Source organism: Brachionichthys hirsutus, chromosome 5, assembly GCF_040956055.1.
Source record: "Brachionichthys hirsutus isolate HB-005 chromosome 5, CSIRO-AGI_Bhir_v1, whole genome shotgun sequence".
Taxonomy (NCBI): domain Eukaryota; kingdom Metazoa; phylum Chordata; class Actinopteri; order Lophiiformes; family Brachionichthyidae; genus Brachionichthys; species Brachionichthys hirsutus.
The window spans coordinates 10,344,568-10,364,215 of NC_090901.1; the positions used below are offsets into that span (position 1 = coordinate 10,344,568).

General features: G+C 43.6%; 1 protein-coding gene across 1 annotated transcript in view; it reads right to left on the reverse strand.

Annotated features, from left to right (window-relative positions):
• Positions 1-3,450: 3,450 nt before the first annotated feature.
• The window catches only part of cadps2 (Ca++-dependent secretion activator 2), an 86,663-nt gene continuing 70,465 nt past the window's right edge, over positions 3,451-19,648 (reverse strand). The window contains exons 23-31 of the mRNA XM_068739659.1: positions 19,033-19,188; positions 18,668-18,815; positions 17,215-17,229; positions 15,145-15,219; positions 14,517-14,600; positions 14,325-14,357; positions 9,550-9,657; positions 4,287-4,391; positions 3,451-3,621 (exon numbers count right to left, since the gene is read on the reverse strand). Coding sequence (XP_068595760.1) covers positions 3,451-3,621; positions 4,287-4,391; positions 9,550-9,657; positions 14,325-14,357; positions 14,517-14,600; positions 15,145-15,219; positions 17,215-17,229; positions 18,668-18,815; positions 19,033-19,188 — 895 coding nt within the window. The remainder of the gene's footprint in view (positions 3,622-4,286; positions 4,392-9,549; positions 9,658-14,324; positions 14,358-14,516; positions 14,601-15,144; positions 15,220-17,214; positions 17,230-18,667; positions 18,816-19,032; positions 19,189-19,648) is intronic.

Consider the following 19,648-nt stretch of genomic DNA (forward strand, 5'->3'; position numbering starts at 1 on the left):
GCTTGTAGCAGCAGCAGCAAATACTCATAGGGGCCTGTTGGCTCAACCCTGGCCTCTACTGTATTATTTATTTGAAACGTAATCGTTATCTTCTAATTATCAGATTATTATTCAGGCAATTATTTAAATGCTTAATTATTATTATTATTATTATAGGACCGAATCCATTCAGATATTTATGGTCCTTTTATGGTGTCTGTTTGTGTTTTTTATTAATGAAATACGCTTTTATGTGATATCAAGATTGAAAAGGACGGAGTTCTATTTCAATTTGTTACATTAATAGGAAACATTTCTTTTGAAATCATTATAGGTTTAAATTTGTTTGGCTTCTTTTCCCTCTTCGGATCATTATTAACATTGTTGAACTTCAACTATTGACATATTACTATTGCTAAAATAGACCGTTTTATCGCTGCAGTGATACGAACCTTTGACTTGTTTTGGGGTTTCTGTCATCCAGCAGCAGGTTTTGTGTGTGTGTGTGTGTGTGTGTGTGTGTGTGTGTGTGTGTGTGTGTGTGTGTAGGAAAAAGGTTCGCTGCTCATTTTGAGGAGTGAAGTGCACTGCAGCTAATGGACAGCGGCCAGCAGACAGTTTCCACTGAAAATAATAACCATAATTCAACAAGATTAAAGCGAGGCAGACACCGGAGAGAAAAATTAAGTCTGAGCATGAGAAACATTTTTAAAATGAGGAGGCTTTAATTAGCCGGATGTTAAGACTGAAACGGACACGTTTAACAAATGTATTTGAGTCTTTGCGTCTTTGTGCAGAAGATGCGAGCGGAGGATATCCGGGGGAGACGCCGGGACAGGAGTGAATGGAACCGCAAATGCTGCAAATGAAGAGGGGAAGGAGGAAGAGGATGAGGAAGAGGAGAAGGAGGGAGTGGGAATTCAGATGTCCACCTTTAGCATTCTTACAAATATGACCTCATGTTAAAGATCAAAGCTGCGCATCTAAAAACACTGGCGTGTAGACGTGGCTTCCATAAACAACAACAATAGCACATATTTAACAGGCACGAAACACTCTGCATCTCCAGTGGCGCCATTACAAACCAGAAATCTATGCCTGAATTGACGATCAGGAATGCAATGATTCCACCTGCAGACGACAGGACGAGCACATCGGTCTCATTTGAGTCAACAACGTTTACTTGTCTTCAAATGAACTAACAAAACACTTCAAATGAAAACTGCATTGAGATCTGCTCCAGGAAACAAACCAACCGCCACAAAGAGACTAAATCAAAGTAGTAATCATGGAAAATGAAAAATCTAAAAAGCCCTCAGTGGCAGAAGGTACACCTTTTATATGACGGGTGATGGGTGTACAAAGATTTGTGAAAAATATTTTAATCATGTATCAAGTCACGCTCTCGAAAACAAACATTAAAAAAAAAGCATTCGCCACATTTGAGCTGCTCAAATGCGTCAAATGTAAAATGAAAGGGATTATTAACCGCAGGAAAAGATCAATTTAAAGTTGTAAAAAGAGTCGATTTCCGCTCTTCAGTTCCTTCTTCCACCAATGCACCAAAAAGTCACCGTCTTCCTAAAGCTTGAGACTCACTGACCCCGGACCAACCCGGAATCTAGAATCACATTGGTTCCGTCGCATCTGCAAGCTTGCATTTTTGATTGTTTGCAGAATTACGCAAAAAACTACTGGATGGATTTTCATGAAATCCGGTGTGAGAGTCAGGCTGCAAGAGATATTCCACACCAATCTGGGAAAACCCATTTCTCTCAGGACCTGGCTTTGTACATGAAGGGTCTGTGATGCTGAAATAACTCAGAAGTATAAATAAAACCAACCCCAAAAATCCTGAAGAACCCATAAAAACTCACTCCACGTCATACATTTCCTCTCAAATTAGTGTAAAACTCATCGTTTCATTGGCTGAGGCTAAGAAACCGACTTTTAGATGGACCTGGAATAGAAATGGAGAGGATTAAAAACCCACATGCAAAGGTGCTTTAAACCCACTTTTAATAGACACTCAGATAAGACACCTGAGCAGAACAGGCGCACGAGAAGACGATATAAATAAAGTTCATGTGTGTTTTCGTCCTTTAAACAACACTGACACAAACTGGACGTTAAAACAGACAGAGGTCGCTGCACACAGTCCTTTGGAGGCCTATATACTCAACGGCAGCGCACAAACAGACCATAGTGAACAGCCGAGCGAACACATCAGGATGAAAACCGATTCATGTTCTAAAATAGTCCAGTTCACGACTTTTCAGTTCATTGGCACGTTTCTAAGACTTTGATCAATGGTGGGCTATGATGCACGTGAGGCGGCACGACCGCATCACAGCTCAGCACTATTCTCTCTACAGTGTTACACGTCTTCACAACAGTAAACATCACGATGAGCGGAGACGACAGCCGATTGACCACATCGACCTGCAGCCTTCTGAGACTCTGATCTATCCCAGCTTTGAAACTGGCCTCTTGGTGTGGATTCTGTTTCAAGGGACCCAGAACGCGGTGTCGCCAATGTTTAATTTCATTGTGTGAATTCCTTTAAAACATTTTTAGCATCTTTTACCACCTGAGGTAAACGAGAAACGGAGGCAGATCAAACGACAGCAATATTTCAATAACCTGGACTCGTCTAGACGGCGAATGTTCACGTGAGAAATATGATCCGAGGGATGCTGGCGTAATTCTTTACTTTAAGTCTGATTCAAACATTCCAACAAACATGTTGATTATTTTAACAAATAAATACTTAACGTATGCAACTCATGTAAATGCTCCAGATTCCAGACGTTCGGGTTCTGAGCTGCGGCATGCGGTAAGCTACAAACTGATGAAAACCAATCAGGGAGCTGCTTTGTTCCCATTGGCTATGCTTCTTTCTGCTGTATATAAACAACTGACATCAAATAGAGTATGGCTGCCGGGGGGGGGGGGGGGGGGGGGCACTTCCTGTCCTGCAGGTGAGAGAGGGAGGATGAGGCTCACCTCAACGCCATCGATCACAACGTCGTTCAGAGACCTCGCCTCACCGTCATCGACACGTGTTCAACAGCGTCCAGGTAAGGAGCCTGCGACAGGTTGGGTGGTGTGTGTGTGTGTGTGTGTGGGGGGGGGGGGCTGTTCCTACCCGAGCACCCATCCTTATCTGATCAGAGCCTACAGTCACAGTGGATGATGTGTGTCCTCACTCTGATTTCAAAGGCTGTTTCGCTTTAATCAGACTGACTGGAGCTCAGCGGGGAGCATGAATCCACGCCGCTGCTCAGCAGCTAGCATCAACAGTCCTGACAGGCGGGTTCACCCAACAACAACCTTGACCTGACCCCTATCGTGCCGTGGGGTTCAGAGTTCAGCAAAGGACACGTGTCCCACTGCAAATGAAGGCCCTGATCTGATCGGATGGTCATCAGGCAGGAACTGGATAACTGAAGGAGGGACGTGTTCCCGTGTTTAATCGTCCTCCTCGTCGCTGTCTCTCATGCTGATGCCCTGCATGCCGTCTCCGGCTTTCACCGCCGTCGTAGCTTCCTCCACGGTCAGCCGGTTGTAGATGGTCTCGTAGCTCTTGCTGTTCAGCGTGCTGTCCAGGACGCCTTGTAGTCTGAAGTCACGGTAGGTCTTCTGTCAAGGTATAGGAAAAGGTGGAGAAGGGAGGGGCAAACGGAACATCTTAGGCAGGCAGCGAGCAAAAGCAAACGGCTGCTCGTCGGACAAAAGCGGGAAGATTGAGGCTCAAGGACGCGTCTTTTATGTGTCGGGCCGGGAAGGCCGACCGAGGCGTCGGAGGTTCTTATTTATTTATCTGCTTCAGTCAAAAGCCATTATCATTCATTTTTCTCGTTGCTTCCAAGTTAAACTTGCACATCTCTGCACATTAGCAAACTATTAAAAGACAAAAGCAGCGAGCAGCAGCGCACAGTTGAGCAGTTTTCGCTTTCAAGTCCCGCCGCCTCTTCACACCTCAGCTGCTGCTTTCAAGGACAATTCAGCGCGGTTTGACTTGTCTTTATGTTTTCTATTTTCCACCAATGTCACTTAGGACTGTTTTTTTTTTCTCCCATGAATAAACCACAATTTAATATGCTTTTTAAATTCAGTTTAGCCAAGTCTCATTCAGTGCAGCGCTTTTCAAATATTAAAAGAAGAAGAAAATAAAAAGCCATTGAATCTGGTGCACGAAAGTACCCTGGTCCTTATGAAGGTAACACTATTTTATTTTAAATGTGCATCTAAACAGTAAATATATGTTTGTTTTGTAAAGAGGTTCTGCTCTCGTGTGTTTATACCTTCATGATCTTGATGAGCGTCTTCAGCTGGTAGGTGTGGAGCTGCAGGTCCAATCTGTCCGTCAGCCAAACGCACACGGCCTTCATGGAGCCGTTGTACCATTGCTGTGCACGACAGAAGATCATTATCAGTCAAAGATAATCCTCACCAGTTTGGGCTTCTGATTGCTGTTCATGACCGATTGGGACTTTATTTATAAGGAATGGTACCTGGATATACATTCAAGGTTGCAGCAAACATTTTATTTCCTGGTTTTAATATTTGATGGAACTGGAGCTTGAAACGCTTTTCAAATTATACAGTCTATACAGAAAATGCTCACGATTGTCTGCATGGGCTTGTATGCAATAAGAGAAGTACGCATTGTCAATTTTCTTCACGATGTAGCTCTGTTTTATGGGGGGGGGGGGGGCATATTGTTTCTCATGGAGCGAGAGAACCAGTCTCAAGGCTCCACTTGATGATGCATTTAAAGACCATTTCCAAACACGCCAGCATCCAATCATCCTCAAGATTGAAGATTACAAACCTGAAATCAAACAGAGAAAATAAATACAAAAGTGTATCCCAGCAATTTAACGGGAACTCTGTGTGGAAGAGGTTCAGCGCCCTGAAGGCGTCAGGTTGGGTTGTGTCTTTATAAAAATGAAAAATGTTGAGCAAATGTAAAATTTTAACACCTTTACCTTTATCATGTTATAGGACAATAAAAAGACAGCTTATTCTGGGGCAACAGATTTCCTAGAATGGAGGTTGTGAAGTCAGAGCAGCAAAAAGCAGCTTCATAAAGCAAGTTCATTCAGTCCCCTGAAAGGCAGTTTCAGCAAACCAACATCAAAAAGCTCTACAAATAAAAAGCTTATGTTAATGTGTTACGGCTGCTCTCAGAGCAAGGACGGTTTGTGTTTGCCGTTCTGCCGTTTGCCTTCAGAGGGGTTTAGATGATTGCCGTTTGCTTGCCGTTGGCCCCTGAATGCCTCGCCTCAGTCATAACTGACACTGAAACACAAGTCAAGGGATGTGCAGCATCAAAAGGGCAAAGCATTTACTTATTCAAAAGGCAGCAATTTACTGCAAATCGCCTGAATTGCGCACGACAAGGGAAGAGTTCACGGCTCAGTTTTGACCTTCGAAGAAGAAAATAAATAAATAATCAGGTTACGTCTTTGTAATTTTCATCAAAAGTTCTTCCTTCGTAGCTTCAGTTGCAGGGAAATTAAAGGCACCTTTTCACACCGGAGGAGTCATCCTTATTTACTGTAGCAGTCAATACTCTGCTGGTAAAATGCACACATTGGGTGGCTTTATTCACTTACCAGTCAAACAACAATGCTCTGGAAAATTGCCCTGACACAGTAATGACCCATAATATTCACATTTACTTTAACAGCCACGGGCAGACTTAATTTCATATGATAAAAACTGTAATTATCTCCCAATTTAAGAGAGAAAAGAGTCCAAAGAGTACCTCAGACACTTGACAAAATCCCAAACAAGCCTGTTCATTCAAGGGTCAAGCAAATATTTGATTCCGTCTATTGTCGGGGGCTGTCGCTGCACGTCCTTCAGACTGACTGCGATTATGTCAAAGGAATGAGGCATTTATTCAGCCGATCTAAGTAGTTAAGTTTCAACTGACTGCTTGAAAATGTATCTAAGCTGAGGAGTCAAGTTTAATCAAGGGCCGCAATTTCTTTGTCCAGGGAGAATGAGAGCAGACCAGAGTCTTCCTTATTGATGTAAAAACCCAGAAGATTTTTACAGCATTCAACATCTTTAAATGCTTTTATATATATAAATAAAAAGAGAATCGAATGTGTATTTTATTCATACAAATGCCAAACTAGACTCAGTAAGCCATCTAATGAAGGATATAAACTGCATTCAATGGTTGATAGTTTGCAATGACAATTATTTTATATTTATTGGTGTACTTAAGAGGAAAATGAAGGATAACAGAAATACATCTTAAGCTTCTGAATGGCCGGGCTGGTGATTGATCAACAGCTTGTACATGTATAACAGCACTTGGACAGCATTCACATCAAATGTATTGATTACACGAATTAGGACAAGGAACTCCCGAACATTACTATAAATAATGCTAAGCAGCACAGAGACCAGGGTCTCCAATGTCTGTCATTCTTTCTGCAGAACGGATGCGTGATATAATAATTTTGACCAATCAGGGAAGAAAAAGCTTTTCAGATAAGACCCAATCAGAAACGCACGTGGGTGTCGGCATCATTGTTTCTAAAGAGCTCTGTTTCTGCCCACCCAGACATAAACAGCGAAGGACTTTTCCTAAAGGTCTCCTTTCAGCCGTTCATGAATGAAGAGCCAGAATGAGACATCTGCGAGGACGGCGAGGACGTCTCTGGACTTGGCTTTGTCCTTCTCGTTTTCATTCCGCTGCTTCGTCCTCTCAACTCGTCTCAGTAAATATCCTTCTACTTTGAGTCGCACCCTAATGAGCCAGCCGAGTTTCACAAACGCTCAAGAAGGTTGCAAATAATGGATGACGTTGTCCCGGTCCTGCATGTGATGATTTTGTCTCGTATCGGTCTTCCTTCCCCGCCGCCTCCCTCTCCTCAGCTGCTAACTGAAACGTTTGAGTCTCCGGGAGGCGACTTTCCCCAGAGCAGCTAATCAGCTGCCTGATGGCCGCCTCGCGTCCGCCGTTAACTGACATGGAAATTGAGTACAAAGACGCTCCTTAATTGAGCTGATTAGAGGATGAGAGTGATAACAGATGGAGGGAATACGTGGGGCGAGGGGAGAGGAGCGAGGTCTGCATCACGCCTGTCAGAAACAATATCGGCATGATGAAGAAAGGGTGCTTCCCACAGTAATGATGCCATTTAAACATTTGGCACATATTCATAGATGGGCCAATTATTAATAATACAAAAAATAGTCCTATAAATGTGTTTTATTACATGAAAAATATTGGTGAGATGGGATTACTCACATCTGTGCTTTCATGGAGGTGCTATTTATTCAGCTCGATTGTTTCATTCAGTTTTCCTTAAAGGTCCTGAATACAAATAAAGTGGCAACAGAAATAAATACACCTCATGACAAATAAAAGAATGTCCGTGAGATTTCATAAAACGTCCTTTTCACAAATATATTATTTTCATTACCTCATTCTGATGCAGTGTTTTTTGTTTTTTGTCTTAATCCTGACACAGACAAAAATGTTTTTATTATGTTTAGAATAAAAGAAATACTTGAAGGCTGAGCATAAACAAGTTGGGCCTGAGAGATTTCCTCTCTGCTCGCAGGCTCTTCCTGCTTGGGTGCTTCATCAAGATGATTTGGCTCCTAATGCGAGGAGGATTGAGCCGTGTGTGTGTTTTGTGTGACGCTCTCCATCCACACAAAGACGTTCCCTGGTGAGCTCTTGTAAACAGCTAAACGGGCCGGCGCATGTGAACGCACACACAAATCATGGATGTTTTCCTGTCTGCGTGTCGTTGGCCACATGTTTGTCCTGTTTGTCTTCACGCTGCTACACTAACAGCCTTTTTCCTTCTGTGTGTGAACAGACCCTCCATGTATTTAAACATAGATTAATTGCAGTAACGGCATACCCATAATGCACCTGGCAGGACGCCTGATGCCGCTGTATGAACATGGGGTTTGTGTTCTTTCTCACACCTAACCGTATGTGTGTGTCCGTTTATGTTAGACATGCTGGAGGGCTGAGCTGAAACACTTTGAGGCCTCCCTGCCGCCGCCTCCTCGGCGCATGACTTGGCGCTTCTGAGCTCCATTATTCCCCTCTATTCTCCTCAGCCCCCCCTCTTAACACACAGATCAGTATAGTGCAGCTCTAACCGCAGCAACAATACTCTAACCCCCCAGAGGAAGTGGCAGGTGGCAGAAATCCATCACTCTGCTTTGTGCCGCTAATGTGAGCGAAGATCCGAGATGCCATGTCTGCTGCATTGACTCGTGGTGGTGGGCTGAGGCTTGTCTGGAAACTGGGCAGTGAAATATTTGTATAAATCTGAATCCTGGAGGGGGGGGTCGGTGGAGACAGCATGGGATACGAGGGATGGATGGATGGGTGGAGGTGTGGAGGGGTGTTTGTGGCTCCTGCAGAGAGAGCTCTCGGTGTTTCCTAAGTGATAAACAGGTCAACAGAAGCAGCCTGTGTTTTCAGTCTCAAGGCAACCTGCTGCTCTGAAAGTGAAGAATCACACCACACTCCGACAGCCGAACCCGACTGCCAGCTTCATTTGTATTTCTATAAGCCCAGTGTGCTTTCATACAAGCGTTTACGGGAGATCGTTTGCCCTCCACTTTCAATTTGTGCATGAAAAACATACCTGAAGGGACCGGCGAGGAACGAGGCGAAATGAAGAATATAATGCATAATTTCCTTCCTTTGTTTGTTAAAACGATTGTTGTCGTCCAAACTATAGAGCCATGATAACATTAAAATGCTGGTTAGATTTGGGCTTGAAAACGATGGGCTCAGATTAGGAAGAATACCGGCTGGATTGGGAACAAGGTGCGGACACGCCTCTCTCTCTGTGTTGAACACACGAGAACTCACCTTGAGACTCGCCCGTCGACCTTCATCGCGTTATAATATCCACCAGTTCAGATCCAGGAGAGCTAATAGCTGGCTAACGTGAGATCTGACCGTGACGGCGACTCTTCTCGTTCTTAATAACCTTGTTCCGGTTTTCTTATTTTCCACAAAAAGCACGGTCTTGAATATGTTCTAAGTAGGCCAAACCTGGCGCGTCATGCCTTTAGAACCGTTCAGAGAGCACGTTTTAGTCTTGATCTCTCATATACATAATTAAGAAAACATTTAGTTTGGTTTTTTTTTTTACTTTATCCCTTTCATTTAACACATTTTCTATGACTGGACTTTACTGATACCTGATATCTGTGTAACTTTATTTTATTAATGTATATTCTTTCTTTCTCCGTCTTGTCCTGTTGGTGAAATGTTGCCTTGGTGGATTTATCTCATGTATTTGAGCCCTGGGAAATCAAAACTGTGGCCATTGTCTATCTGTACTGTACTCGCACGACAAAAAAAGATCAACTACTGGCCGGCTTCCAAATCCGTCTGATCCGTCTGCTTGTGCTTCCTGATCTGTCTGACCGGTTTTCAGTGACATCACAGTAACTTGACGAAGCACTTCCATTATTGCCGAGAGAAATGTCGGACACGAACAAGGCCCATGTGCAATAAACTGGAAAGGTCAATTCGAACAAGAGCCCCCCCCTACTCACATCAAACATCTTCTCAATGTACAGCTCATCATTGATGCGGTCTCGGAGGATGTCCTGGTTCTGCCGCACGAAAGTGATATACGTATCGGCCAAATCCATCCCTGGTTTCTGCCAGAGGGGAAAAGACAAGGAGAAGAATGTAACATTCAGAATGAGTCCGGTGTTGAAAATGAGCTCATTTACAGAAATCATTCACGCTCCTTATGAAATTGTACCAGATTAAATCAGGAGGAAGTGAAGCTTGTAGTTTAGCAGCGTTAAAGTGAGATGGAGCATTCCCCAAATAATGGTGTCACTCCCATTACGCCCCCTGAAAATGTATGTGACCCATCACTGAGGGTTTCTATCATCAGTCTTTCTTTGTCCTCTGGATCTGACAGGACTGTCCAATCCGAGATTTACCGACAGATTGAAGAAAGAACTCTTCTCTCTCTTCTATTCTGTGTGTTTTATGTTCGGCGTAACATCAGTTTACTCTCCAAAAACACAAGCAATGAATGTTCAGCATCACCTGCTGCTTTTTGACTGAAAATGAGAAGGCAGTAATCTACCTTCAACAAGCTGGGAGTAATGGGAAGCTGCTGGAGCTACTGAACTGGGAGAAACGGTAAATGCCTGGATGGTTTGGCAGGGAGAGGCCAGAGGCAGGAGAAGTGTGTAAGACCTTTTCATTCACACTCCCTGTCGTCAGGGGCGATTACAACGGTTATGCTGATTGTAATTGCTTTGACATCATTCATGCCTGTGTTCTCTGAGCAGGCATGCGTTGTTCGGTTTGTTGTTCGGCTACAGCGCTGCTGAGGACGGCACGTCAACGTCCCCCGTGAAAACACCAGGAAATGGAGACCGGAGAAAACTTTGGGTTAGGCAAGAGCCAGGTCGGGAAGCCGTAATAGACTTGGGATTGGATCACTGCCCCCCCCCCCCGAAAGGCAGCAGAAAAATACCAAGAATGTGTCAAACAATGTTGGAGGTGAAAAGAACAGGCCGTCTGTCTACATGTCCACCGACCCAAACACAGCCGAGCAGAGCTGAGCCATTTACTTATCAGCTGAGGGACAGGAAGTCAGTCCGTAAACGGCTCTGATTAATCGTTCAAGCAGCAGGTAACGTGACCTCTCTGGGGCTCATCTGATGAAAAACGGTCCCAGCAGCCGTTCAGAGAACAACAGCGATCGGGACCAGTCAGAGGCGCTCGGCTGTGATCCAGACAGACCGCTGGACAGATACTGGGGGGTTAAAGTGGGGGTCACATGGCCGCAAGGGGAAAAGGAGGCCAGTGATACGTTCAACGCGAGAGAGGAGGTGTGGGAGCGCTGATGGACGGGCCTGTCAGGATCCCCGCGACCCTCTGGAGTGAGTGGAGACACAAGGGACTGACAGAAAGGGAGGATCGCTGTCAAATCACGGCCGGTTAGGAGTCTTGATGTTGCCAATCCTTGTGTGTTTGCATCCCACTCCTCACGGTGTCTCTGAGCGTCCACTCGATTTCGTGTTTCAGCGACAGATGCTGCCGCATCAGCATCCTCAGAATCATCACTGTTGAGCAGTAAATGTTCCCTCCTCTGCAGAAAAGACAAATACTTTTTTGTGCAGTTACATTTTGAGTCCCGTATATATGGACGCAGATCGTCGGCAGAAAATACGGTGGCACCGTCAAATAGTTGGGAACCGCCAGAGATGAAAGAAAGATGCGGCGTGGCGCAGAACACTGCAAAAGGCTCGCAAAACGCAATCGGTTGTTTTCTGGAGAAAGACAAGGGACACGTTCAAAGACAGAGAAAAATCCATACCAACACTGTGTGTCACTGGCAACATATTACTGCCCCTGCTGTCACCTGACACATCAATTTGCCCCATTCTCTCCCCGTAAGGCTTAACCTCAATCATCTGCCTCCCTTTTCTCTCGGTCTGACGAGGTGACAAAGGCAGCGTGACAGATCGGAGACGTCGGCACAGTTCCAGCCGCCGAGATTAAGGCTTTAACTAACAGGAGAGGAAATAAAGACAGAAACAAACAAAACATACTAGCAGCTCGGCGCTCTTGTCACGCTCTGCCCGCCATGCCTGTTTTTGTCTTCTCCACTGTTTCTTCGCTTTGTAGCCAAACACCAGTAATCCCCTCTGCGCCGGGATAATGGTTTATTTGCTTGGGTGCTTGTCAACATTTGACAACAACAACAAAAAATTTGTGAGTTTAAAATGAAATGCAGTTCGTGTTTAGATATAGACGGGGAGGAGCCGATCATTTAATGAGGGGAAGGAGAGGACAGGTGACAATGAGCTGTCGGAGGAGGGCGGTGAAATATCAGGTAATTGCACGCTGCTTCCAGCCTCGCTTCCTGCTCACGAGATTTTATTCCGACCAGGTGCAGGTTGCGTACCTGTAAACACTGAAAGATACGCTAAGTAACTAAAATAAACACACATTTGCTGTCCCGTGGTAAATAGTTGACTCTTTCATAGATTTAAAGAACCAGTGATGATGAAATTCACTCCAAATTGCAACAATCACGGCTGCTAATGAAACGTCGACGTCGCTTCTTAAGTCCAATCAACGGTCTATAAAAGCAAGTCAAGAGTTTATTTATACTAAGAAAAATCATTGTTTTTAAACACAATCCAAAATTATTTTGGTGTTTCTGTGCGTTTGAGGGAATATTGTAAAGCTGCATTTCTTAATGTTCTCCTCCAGCCCAAAGAGAGGTTTGGAGAAGGAAAGATGGTAAAGAGTCAGTGAAGATGATCACTTTTCCAATGTTTGTGTTGCCGCTCTGTCAGTATGCATTTTGTTTGCTATGTCAGTCACCGCTGTCTCGTTGTTGCAGGCGTTAGAACGTCAGGCCGGCTGATCACATGCGAGTCTGTCAGTGTGAGAATCACACAGCGAGGAAAATTACAATTGTTATTGCAAGCAAAAGATGAAGTGGAGGAAGATATGATTGTTAAAAAAACAGAAAAGTCTTCAAACCTATAAATACTCAACAGTGAACGCATCACATCTTTGTGACAAGCGCGAGGGACGGCGCTGTCCAGCGAGGCGGCTAAGAGGCCACGCCCCCACTCTTCATCACACCTGGTAAAGAGGCTTACCTGTGTCAGGTTCCCTCCAACACAAAAGACGAAAAAGGCCAAGGTAGCGGTTACATTATAATTTCAAGGGAGGAGGCAGCTGAGGAGGAAGTCTGGAGGGGAATCAGAGAGCATGATGGGATAGGTGGGACGTTCCGTGGCGGGGAAGAGGATTAAGGAGCTTTTGGTGAGATTATTCAGCATTTTTTTTATCTCACTCATTCAAAGACTCGGGTTTCAATATTCTCACATGTGCTTGATCAAAAATCTGTATAATAAGTGGAACATTTTGGAAAGTCAATCTATAAAACATTTTATTGAGACTTTTAATTATAGTCTTGATTTCTGATTTTATTCTTTTGGATCTTTCCTTATATAAACTCGATTGTATATAAATTGTTCAAAACAAGATCTCACCACTTTGACCGGCGTTTTTAATGAGGTGCAACAACGAAATCATTCGTTGACACGAAAACGCTTCAGGTGGATCCATGCACTCAGGCGTCATCGCCTACGAAAGATGACTGATGAAGATTTACTCATCCTCAAAATGTCCTATATATTATTACCATATCAGTGCAGTCCATGGAGAAAATTAGGAGGGGACGGGGATGGTGGAATAACGGCGTTAATCTCAAAGCAAAAGGTTCAAGACAAATATTTGGATATCACCAACTGTGAAAACACATCACTTAGAAAATGTAGGCAGGAAAATATCCTGCTTTGATTTAAAATGATAGATTTGATTAAGATTAAAGGACCTTCGCCTTCATGGCCGTCTGACTGAGGTTCCTGAAAAAGTCGACTGCCTTTTGGAAATGAAAAATGAACATGAGCCTCCGGCGTGCAAAAGGTGTAGCATGAGCAGCCATCATTAGCATAGCAGCAGCTTAAGCACTAAAAAAAAAATCAAACGACAAAACTTTAAAAATATGTAAAGACAGAGGGAGTCACTCAGTGTGGAAATCCGTAGCGATGAAAGAAAGATCGCCCCCTTCAGACGAAATATGAGATGGACGTGAAAGAATGAATGAATGAATTCAACTCAAATTAAACAGGATTTGTCACATCCAAGAGGAGATTTATTTAGATTGCAGTAATTAAATAGAATTCCGGTCAATTTAAAGTATGACGGGAAGGAAAATTTACTTTTCTTCTCCAAAAGCAGTATGTTTCCGGAGAAATTTGGAAATTCTTCAGATTAAATCTGTCCGTCCTTCACACCTTCAACATTTCAAAACATCAACGCCTCATCGCTCGGAAACTTTAGCTCCCGTGCCATTCCCACCGTCGTCTCCTCCTTCCACTTGCTCACCGCGGCCTCTGATCTCTGCCGCCATTCATTAACCGCTTGACACCCAAACGCCGCCGCCCACAAACAGACACTTCAGCGACACATCTCCAAGGACAACAGTGCAATTAATTAAGCTCGCTACGTGATCTTTGGCACCGGAGCTGCAGATGGCATTAAAATCGTCTTTCTTTTCCACACTTTTGTACAACCGTACGATGACAAACTTAAAAAAAAAACATCAAGGAAAAGACCAAGGCTGAACGCAAAGAGCTGCATCTTCGCATTTCCACGCTGCTTTATTTCCCACACGATGCTTCGCCCATCTGAATGTGGATGAACACACAAATAAGGAAGCCGACTGTGACAGACAGGGTGAATAATAAAACAGCAGGCAGATCGTCAGACTCACAGGGACTTCCACATATTTGGCAGCTGCTTTCACCTTTCAGGGAGGGGGAGAAGAAGAAGAAGAAGAAGAAGAATGACCCTGAAGTTCAGCTGGGAAGATCTGGTTTCCAGCAAATAACAGGTTGCCTCTGTGAGTGGTGAAAGAAACAGCCCGGCACTCTCTGTTTCCACAAACAAAAACATGGCTACTCACTGTGAAAGAGAGTATTGAAGAGAAGAATGTCCCTTCATCGTATCTCGAGAGCTTGGAGAGGATGCAGTCCAAAACGGCAGCGAACTGCAGACGGAGGGGAAAACACGATTTACTGCCGTCCTCCTCAGATAGCGAGAAAATCTTTACTCACCCATTTATTTTAGTCTTTAAATGAGTAAAGAAAAAAAAAGTAATGAAAAATTCTGACAGTGAGAATATTTTAACATGCTTCAATTACATTTTTTTTTTTTTCAAAATCAAGGAAAAATAAATCGATTTCTAATTTAGAGGCAGTCTGGAACACCGATTGATTAAACAAATATTTCATTTTAGTATTATTTTAAAGAGACTGATTGAAAAGATGTGAACAGTTGGTGAGATTAATAAACAGCTATAAAAATATTCAGTGATTCTGTACAATTCTAAAAATAATTATATAAAACATTGATTTAAAAAAAGCAAATACAAACATTAAAGAAAATGTGTTAAGATAAACGAAACAAGAGAGGAAGTGTAGAATCTTTAAATAAGTACTAAGATTCAAAACATAAATTTTACAAAAAAATAAAAACACGTCGAGTGCAAAGAGGAATTGATTGGAGGACAAACGTTTCTTTTTTTTTTTTACCTTTGAGACAAGGGAGGATATCATGTCTTTGAAAGCCTCGTCGATCAGAACGTCTATTTTGGAGTGGTACTGTTGCTGCACGGAGGGCAAAAAGCAATATTTGATTATTATCAGAAAACTAATGGAACACAAAGGCAGAAATGAGCTCTTGCCTCCCTGACACGGAACAACAGCATCGTCTGTGCTGCAAAAGACAGAACTAAAAATCTGCAACAGTCGGTGTGAACATCAAGACTTCTCACACACACACACACACTCGTCCCGACACCTCGAGGCCTGAAAAACCTTCCCATCCATGCACCGCCGCTGCGTTAAGCAGCTAATAGGACCATTATGCAGCTGACTGACATTCTCATCTGTGCTGGAAAAGCAAAGGAATCTGAAGGATACTTTTTGTGTGGCTCCTCACAATTAGAGCAGCCTTGTATTTCTCTAAAGCACTGGTCCAGCTGCGAGGACCAAAGTCTCACACAAGATTCAATTAATCCGCCATTTCATGTCTCGTTTGGGCCCCCCCCTAAAAACATATTCATGGCACCTTTTCCCTTGAAGGAAGAAGAAAAAAAGACTGCGGCTGAGCCCTGAATGGCAGCAGCAGGGGAGTTCATCTCCTGGCGACAATGCCCTTTCACTGGCCATCTAAAGAACACCCAAATTAAAAATCTCAATCAACAAAGCGCAAGGATCGCTGACAAATTGCAGGTCCGGGGAGGTCACCGCAGCCAGCCCTAATTGTGATCGCCCCCCCTCCATAAGTCCGCAAAATGGTAGTTCTCTTTAAGCACGCCAAATCTTTTTGGCAAATCTTGAGAGTTCCTGTTTTTGCCTTACCTTAATTAACATTGCTTATTTTGCCCTCTTTATTCCCAGACCCTTAAAAAGCAAAGAGGGGCAGAACTAATTGTTTGGTCTTTGCCAAATATGCAGCAAAACCGTAAAAAAGGACAATTATTGCTATTAAAAAGGTTTATCTGCTTGTTCAGCCGCTGCTGGCGGACTCCATTTAGACGACCACTGCAGTAGAACCACTGCAGACACAGCGTCGTCACTGATTTCAGCTGATCAATGGGCCTATGTAGCAGAAAAAGTAATCGATCCAGCGGGGGCAGTTATTTGTCTGGATTCAAAGTGCAGGTTCTTCACTCGCCAGGTGAACATCCAGCATCTGCGTGGACCAGAACCGCAGAAAGCAAAAGGTAAAAGGAAAGAGGGTGGTTTGCTGTAGACTGATGCACTTGAACATCGGGGCAGAGAAGTGACTACACCAAAGTTCAGGAACAAGTTCAGCTTGATGTCTTTTCAAGACTCTTCAGACTGCTGGTCAGGGGTCAGAGGTGAGGAAGCCTCATTCGCAGCACCGAGTCGGTGAAAATCAAGTCTTTGCCGGTGTTTTAAAACCGCCTGAAAGAAATCTGGTGAGCCGAAACGTAACAGCTTGGGCAAAATTGTTATTTGGAAAGTGCATCCCGGCCAGGCTGTTGCACACGCAATGTACTGGACTGCAGCAAAAACAGGCTGCACAAAAAGAAAATGGGACGTCAGCAACGCTTGGTATGTCCTATTGCTTCGTGAAACTGTATGATGTCATCTGTATCAGACGCTATGACATAATCATTTGCCAATAATCACCTAACCCAAAGAGGAAATGAAAGAAGACAGACAAAGCAAAGATCAGCCTTGCTCCAGTAACAGTTTAACAGCTGCATGACTTTCCTGAACTGCACAAAAACGTCCTTAGATCTCAGGAATCCGCTGCAGCCTTCAGGAAATAAATTCAATTCCAATGGTTGGGGTTGAGCTGTAATAATTAAAAATGCTTTTCATTATGAAAGTAAAGAAGCACGATTGCCAACCTGCTGGGCTCCCCTGGCGTCTCCTCTAATCACAAATAACCATCCTTAAAGCACGCTGTTGGACATATTAACAGGTCTTCGTGAAAGCTTCACTCATTTACCGGCTGATCTATAAGCTTTTATTGACCTCGAGTAAGAACACAAAACGTGGAAGTGTTTTCTGTAGGCAGGGCAAATGTAAAAGAAAGAAAGGGGATGAAGCGATGAAGGGACTTACCCATTGTTTGTCAATCTGGGTTTCAAACAACAACGTGCAGGACGCATGGACGTGAGGGACAGGATGGGATGTGAGACAAGGAAAAGAGGGCAAACAGTCAGCTGACCGCATTCCAAAGCAGTCGCATTAACAAAACATTTATGTCTAAACTTCGAAATACCAATGAGTATTTATCTCATTCAAGGAGTTAAACATCGCCGATCCGATGAGTGCCTTAAGCCGTAGGCCTTCACACGATTTTATTATGTTCGCATAATGATAATAAAGTATCTTGAATCTCTCGAATCTTATCGTATAAAACATCTTTAATTGGCTTTTCTGCATTTTTCTGTTTCCTCTTAAAAGTCAGATTCTAGCATCAGACTTTTATGAAAGGAAGAACAATTCCCAGCATAAAAGCAAACACTATCATGCCCTTCAGATTCCGTGGGCCCTCACACATCTTTGATTCTTACCCAAAACAGTTAAAATGATGAATTTGACTTTCAGATGAGGCGCTTTCTAAACCATAACGTAAAGTCAGAGACTGAACGCCGATATAACGATATTCAAAACTGTTCAAACGAGCTCCTCATTCTCGTTTTGGTTGGACTTGAATTAGACTTTCATCAACTCATATTTTCAGCTTCGCACTAAAACCTTTTATTCTTCCCATATTTATCAGACAGGGTGGCTTTTCACTGACCGTAGAAAACATCTACGTGTGTTTGCCCCCCCCTTAGAACCAGTCTGTTTATGTGCATGATTCAGGTCTTTCGTTTCTCTGCAGGCAGATATTCAGTAAAAGCGGGAGGAAAGAGGAAGCTCAAGGTTAAGAGAACAACGAGCTCAGACTGCCGGCAGCAAAGGGTTTCGCTCTCAGCATCGCTAAAGACTGCCGCCTCACTCAGGCTTCACGGTCATCCATTTAGCAGCTCATACTGAATGTTTGGCTGTTTCAAGTGAACACAAATGCACCTGAACTCCCCATCTGCTGGGTGCTTGGTGGAAGGAGTCACGCTTTAGTGGCCGATCTGACAGTATGACACGACCCGCTCGGTGTGCGGCTGACAATAAAAGACTGGAGGTTTCAGAAGTTGCTATCAAAAATCTCGGAGATGGAAATGGAAAAATTTATCTTAAGTGATATATTCAGACAGGTCTTTTATTTATTTTTTTCCTTAGTAAAATTAATCTGTGGAGAGGCTTTTATTTGCTCATTTCAAATGAATTGCTGCAATTATGGAATTCATTGACTTCACAGACTCAATCGACAATTCTACATTTACCAGGAGGGATTTGGGTTCAGTGACCAGGATGGAGCAGTTTGTTTTCAGAATGTCAGAAATGGAATGGTCGATCATTTTTGTTTTGCTTATCTCTTTGGGAAAAACCTTCAGCTTGAAGACAGAACGGAACATTCAAGAATATAAAACACGACGCTGGTGTCGGTGTCATGTCCCAGTGACCTCACCTCCTGACCAGTGTCCAGCACGCAGAGCTTTGAGCACTGCTTCTTGGCGTCCATCAGCACATTGAACATGGTGCAGACCGACAGTGGTACCCGGAAATCTGTTGACTTAGTCACTTTCTGCATTTTGGCATCAAATGCAGACTTTGTTCTGTGGAACGCAAAAAAAAAGAAGAAAATATTTGCTTATTATTTACCTTTTTGCAAAACTGTGACACATTTCTGTAAAAGTGTGTCTTTGTTTGATGAAATTCCCGCATACCGGTACATATAAAAGTATGTACTGAACTGTTTTCTTTGTTGCAAGAAAACAATGGGTCTAAACAGTGAACCCAGGGGTGCACCTGTAGTGAACCTCTTAGTCTAACCTCTTGACGCAGGCCTCCACCATGTCGCTGGCCATCAGTTTGAGTCTCTGCTCCAGATGTTTGGCAAACTCAGGCTCCGGCCAGTGGAGGTCCAACACAAACATCTGCAAAGCGTCCAGCTTCCAGAACAAATCCTCTGAGGTGGCCGAACCGTTACTGCAGAGGATATGGAGCACTTTTAACCAAATACACAACCACAACCTCTTTGATGCTCATTTGTTCCACCAGACTCTTATTCTGGTAACTCTGCAGACATGAAAGGATCTTCACTCACCTTGAACCTGACCTTATTGATAGCTTTAACTGTAAGTAGTGTAATTTAGTGCTGGGAATCCTCCAGCATGTATCTGTTTGGGTTTTGTGCATTAAATTCAAACATAGTCAGGTCTTCTATTACATTTCATATGATTCCTATCATGTTGCCCATGGGTGAAGCAGGATGAACCGGAGACAGATGGATGTGTCCTTGCATTCTCCCCTACAAACAGGTTCCACAGCAACACATGGTAACATCGAGCACCACCAACATCCAAGTGTACAGCGCTCGGCCAGAATGATGGAGGAGGTGACAGTAGGGTACCAGGGGGTTGGGGGGAAAAGCATCAATCCCTCACTT